Source organism: Lindgomyces ingoldianus, assembly GCF_010093535.1.
Source record: "Lindgomyces ingoldianus strain ATCC 200398 unplaced genomic scaffold BDR25scaffold_118, whole genome shotgun sequence".
NCBI classification, from domain to species: Eukaryota; Fungi; Ascomycota; class Dothideomycetes; order Pleosporales; family Lindgomycetaceae; genus Lindgomyces; species Lindgomyces ingoldianus.
Window position 1 is genome coordinate 1 of NW_022985279.1, and position 5805 is coordinate 5805.

At 48.8% G+C, this 5805-nt stretch overlaps 1 protein-coding gene across 1 annotated transcript; it reads left to right on the forward strand.

Annotated features, from left to right (window-relative positions):
• Positions 1 to 36: 36 nt before the first annotated feature.
• Positions 37 to 5771, forward strand: BDR25DRAFT_364046 (uncharacterized protein; the record flags this gene model as incomplete). The annotated part of the gene is made up of 6 exons (XM_033696820.1): positions 37 to 2119; positions 2169 to 2185; positions 2365 to 4968; positions 5224 to 5462; positions 5583 to 5614; positions 5719 to 5771. Coding segments are annotated over 6 exons (5028 nt in total), but the record flags the coding sequence as incomplete, so codon positions are not given.
• Positions 5772 to 5805: the final 34 nt, after the last annotated feature.

Genomic DNA, 5805 nt, shown 5'->3' on the forward strand with positions numbered 1-5805 from the left:
GAAGAGCCGTCCTTTGCTCCATTTGAATTGGCGGAGCTGGGTGATTTGTTGAGCGAGAGTGCAAAGCAACGCGAGGACGAAATTGCAAGACTAAAGGCGGAACGAGACCAAGCTGCCGCAGATCAACTCCCTGCCGCCGACAAGGGCCTCGCAGCAATACCGGCAGCTAAGATGAACCCTTTGCTTGATCAGCCAACAGAAGACGGTGCCGAGAAATCAGCCGCAAAGTTGGCGCCGTATCTTGGGGTAACGCCTAACGAACTAAGAATTTACATGAAGGATAAGAGGCTGGTTAAAGCTTTTCAGCGGCTTGAGCGAGAATGTTCTCTAAAGTATCCTAACAGTGGAACTCCAGACTTCAGCACAGTCCTAGACGTTGTCGACAAGAATCCAGGAACATTTGACGGGCAATACTTCCCACGCGCCGAGTTCTCAGCTTTGAATTTAGCTGAGATGTACGCCTATACTCTTGGTTTTGTACACCAGAGGATGTTCTCCCTGCCAAATGCACCGTTCAACAACCGCGGAATTGCACCTTCCCAGTTAGCAGAGCGGGCTTGGAGATTGCTTGCGCTTGTTCGCCGACAGCATCGACGTCGAGCGGGAGGGCTAGCTCGTTCCAAGGGCGACAGCAGGACAACTCATGAGACGAAGCGCGCAAATCAAGACCGCACCTCTCCCCAACCATCTAGTAGTAGTGGCGCCAAGCAGCAAATTGATCTGGAAACAAGGAGAGCAGTTCACGCTGAAGAAGCTCGCGAGCGTCTATCAGCATCAGATGATCAATCAGTTTGGAGCAATAGCTTAGTTGACGACACGGCAAAATTAGGTGACATCACTGTTGAAGATGACTCTGAAAATGAGTCAGAGCATGAGGATACCAACGCTTCAACTTCACGCGTTGAACGTGAAGCGGATAGTGGGGACCAGGTGGATATCGTCGAAGAAAGCAGTACTCCAAAGACAAAAGAACAGCCTACTGAGATCACCCACCACGATGATGCTTTAGGTGCGGTGCAATACCGAAAAGTTAGGAGGAATAAGACAGGTGCTCGACAACTCCGCTCCTATATACGCCCACGAGCGACAAGGAATGAACTGAATTCTCGCTGGTCATGGTTCCAAGACGGAGAGGTACACGGGGGAGGGCATATCCAGGATTTGCTCGACTACGAAGAGGTAGATTGGGAAGATGGAGGCCAGGCAGGGCCTTCTTTTGACGTTTTACCCAAGTTTCCGCCTGGTATGGACATAGCTGCACAGACGCGTCCTGAAAAGCAGCTCGCTCTGGAGATTGTGCATGATTCAATCAACACACCAAGCAAGGAGGCCGCCGCCGCCGAAGGACCACCAGAGGCAGAATTAGATGCGACAAACCCCAGCGAACTGCAAGACACCAGCGATCCGCAAGACACCAGCGATCCGCAAGACACCAGCGACCCCCAAGACACCAGCGACCCCCAAGACACCAGCGATGCCCAAGACACCACCAAAGCTGGAGCAGCGTCCGCGAATGGACTGACAACCCAAGCCAGCGCCATAATGCCTACCCAAGAACCCAAACTGGACGCAGATGGCCAGGCATACGCCAAGCGGTTATTAAAGAACCAATTAGTTCGAGCCCAGCGGTTTGAAAGCCTGTATACTTTGGCAGGTTTCAAAAAAGACGAGATATCCAAGAAATTTGAGGACATGTATCCAGAAGGTGCTGCGGCTATGGCACACAAAATACTAGCCGAGAACCATTTTGATGCCGCTCAAACAGTTTTGCCAGAGAATGCTGATCCAAATACCTTGCCTACTGAAAAGATTGTCAACATACCAGCAACGAATTCAAAATTTAGGCAGCACGAGCGTTCAACAACCAAGCTAATGTCCAACCATGCATTCCAACCACGCGACTATCGGCGTGCGCTCACAGGCGTCATGGCGCTCAAACGGTCTAATCCCCGCATGCCAGGTCAATCGAGTGACTGCCGCATGCCAGCATGGTGGCAAACAACTGGCACTGACTGGTGTGATGATAAACGCACACTATGGACTAAGAATCCGGAGGAACATCCTAAAGGTGTCATGATTTGCGACCAAGTAGGTATTGGTAAAACAGACACAGCCATTGGTACTGCGCTTAAGGTAAGCGATGAAGTGTCCCTGCAACTTTCGCTCAGATGCGTTTTGGGAAAGAGTACATGATAGATTAAGGCTAGCAGAGGGGGTTAGGAAAGAGTACATGATGGATTAAGGCTAGCAGAGGGGGGTTAGGAAAAGAGTACATGTACTATTTGCGAAACCCCCCCCCCTCTACTGCACTTTAACTCGTACTCTAGGTCTTTACGTCGTCGTTCTTACGCTAACTTAGTGTAGGACATCAATCGTCGAAAAATTGAACTACAAAAACTTCACAACGCAGCTGATTGGGAAGCCCTAAGCAACTATCCTGCGCCTAAACCCACATTCTGGATTACGCAGCCACATCTTCAACAACAAGCTGCACGCGACATTGTCCGATTTTCAAGGAAATTCAGGGTCTACATATACGGAGGTAATGTGAAAAATCAAGGGGACTACATTCCAGGTGTTGAGTACATCAACGAGACACTCACGTCTTCGCATCCAATATTCGACAGTTTGAACGAAACCAACTCTCAGGTGATGGTTATTACTTCCTATTCACTTTTAGCCGTCAGAAATGGCCCAATGGCAGTGAAGAATTGGTTACTAAAGTCCTACACCGCTGAAGAGCGAGAACGCTTCAAGATTGATCCTAATAACGACTGTTTCAAGCTTTACGAGGAGTGGGACGGAAACATTCAGGGATTATGCCGCACAGTCATTTTGGACGAAGTACAATACACGAAGACGTTTGATTCCCATTCTTCCCACGCCATTCGCTGGCTCAGTGCCGAATGGACGATACTGGTAACAGCGACGCCTATCCCATGGAGGTTTACTGATTTCGGCGGGCTTCTTTCCTTCATCCAAAATAAGGCCATTAATGCACAGGCCTTGCGACTATTGACAGATCCCGATTGTCTTGACCCATTCGAACTGGACAGCAACGGGAAGCTTGTGAATCCATTGCTGAGTAAATACCGGTTCACATATTCAATGTACCAGCATTTCGTTACCGATGCGCTGGGACCAGATGAACAAGGCGCTAGAATCGGGCAGATATGGGCGAGAGTTATGCTTCGCCGAGACTACGCTTCCAACTGTGTCATTGATCCTGAAAACAACACACATACGATTGGTTCTTCTATGCCTCCTTGTCGAATGCTGCGCCTACATTTAACGAACGACAGGGTATCTCATATGCTCTATCAAATACTTTCCAAACGCTTCACCAAAGGCGTATTGAAGTTTGGCAAAAACGACGAGGACGTGCGCCTTAGCAGCCGCAACATACGCATACTCAATCTAATGAGCATAAATCCGATGTTCGCATTTGCCGAATCCATCCACAGCGTGAATATCCCGGATCCCAAGGCGTCGGATGCAAACGCTCCGCGAATCCGGAATCCAGTATTGAGAGAATATGACGAGCTGTTTGATAGGGGTGAATACAAGGCTTGGATGCACAGGCTCATGTCCGAGATTAAGGAGAAGGCGGATGTGAACAATCTGCCACAGTTACTACCCGAGGTCCTGCCTCTTGATCATGAGGATGTGGTTGTCACAATGCTGCGCGACTTTTGCCAGTACTCGGTCCGACTGCGTGCGTTGCTCGCCTCCATCGCAGATCACGTAGTTGTCCGGCATGAAAAAATGTTGGTATTCTCTCAAAATCCATTCGAACAACAGCTGCTCTCGGTAATTCTGAACCTGCTTGGCATTAGGGCGGATGCACATTTGGCTGCTTCGCCTCCCATGAAAAAGTCGAGTGTGATATCGCGCTTTAATACGCCCCTCACACGGCTCAGTTGCCTCGATCCCAACAGGGGTGGACTGGAACCAAAGGACCTCGAAGTGCTGTGTATGGGCTACGCAATGAATGCGGGGTTAAACCTGCACGAGCAATGCCACATTATGCATGCATTTTCACCAGCTCAATCCCACTCCATACGGACTCAAGCATGTGGTCGAGTAGCGAGATTTGGGCAGCCGCACGCATGCGAGATCGTCGAGTATTTCGTCAAGGATACGTACAACGTGAAGCAAGTAACGACAGCGAATTCGAATGCATTGGCGGGGTTTTATGCACTTGTCAGCGGATACAACGAGGAAGGAGAGGAGCTTGCAGGAATTGACACAGACGAAGTAGTCATCAAGCTTGGTGCACTTGATTCGTTCGTGGAGTGGAATGGCGAAAACTACGACTTGAACGCTGACGATGTGCCCGAAGGTGCCCGGAAGTATGGCACTAAGCTTACCAGGAAGCAGGCGCTGCTAGTTCTTTTCAACTCCCAATATGGCGAGGACATTGCACTTGAGATGGATTCAACGACTGGCCAGCATACGTTTGCGGAGACCAAGCCAGTATTGTCAAATGCCGATGACATTCCCATCAAGTTAGGATCGTCGAACCCTGTAACGCCCACTAGCGCTAGTAGTGCTGGCCGCAACACCGCGATGGGGATTTTAGGCGTACCTAGCATTGGCAAAAAGCTAAGTTTCCTGCGGTCAGACATTGATGAAACTCAGCTTGAGGCCCTTATTGCTGGTGAGGACAATGAAGCAGGCAACACATCTGATCCAGCATCTCCAACGCCTAACCGGAATCCTGGTGGCGGTAAGACACGACGTTCCGCGAATACAGCCCGCACACCAAAGCATGCCGGGCCTTCGGTTCACAGTGATACATTGGGCGATGCGGGCGACGGAAAGAGAAAGAGGGCATCGACGAAGGGTGCTACTGACCTGACAAGCTTGGAGAGTCTTAGCAAGAGGCCGCGGCGCGGCAAAACTAGCAGCGGTGAACAGGGCGACAAGAATGTTAGTAGCCAAGGCCGTACAAAGGGCAAGGGTAAGGTGAGCAAATAGTGATGAGTTTAGGAGGCTCTTTAAACAATAAAACAAGCAGGACTAGCATTGGAAGTGTATAATAATACCCATGCATTAAATTTTAGGATCACTTAGCAGTTTTAAAGCTATAGAAAATAAAAACTCTTATAGCTTTAATTCCTTAAAGTTTAAGACAAAAGATTAGAGAGTAATTTATCTAATCTATTTAACTATATAAGCCACTACAACTACAACTACTATTACAGGAACAATTCCTTCTAGTCCCGCCTAAGCTCTGCCCTCAAAAATACAAAAATTGAAGGGAAACCCATTCCTGTAGCACTCAGTATAGGCTTCCTAGGCGTGTGGCAGTTCCATCGAATTCAGCGGAGAGAGCAGCATACGCAGAACTGTGGCGGGGAGGATGGACAAATTAGTCGTCCCAAGAAGAGGGAGAGGATACGGCCAGCGTTTCCAACAGGAAGTAGTACAATTGATACTTTTGCTCCACCTACAATCACGTGAGGCAAACAAACATAACTACATTTTTAACTATTATAATTTAATTAATAAGGCTTAAAAGTAAGCAGTATACAATTAAGGTAGACTTTTTTAAGGTTGCAGTCTCTAACGCGCGTGAGGGCTAGGGGAGGGTGTTTGTGCCACTATTTACGTGTCAGCGTAGCCTTAGAGCTTGCCCTGTACTACAACAACCTTTCAGACAACCTTATTATAGCAAAAGATAACAGTCCCTTGTATGGGGAACGTCTAGATTAGTGGCTCCAGGTTGGTCGGCGCGACTATCCTGTACTCTTCAAGATGGCACTTGATTTCCTATGTATACCCTCCACAAGCTGCGACTGC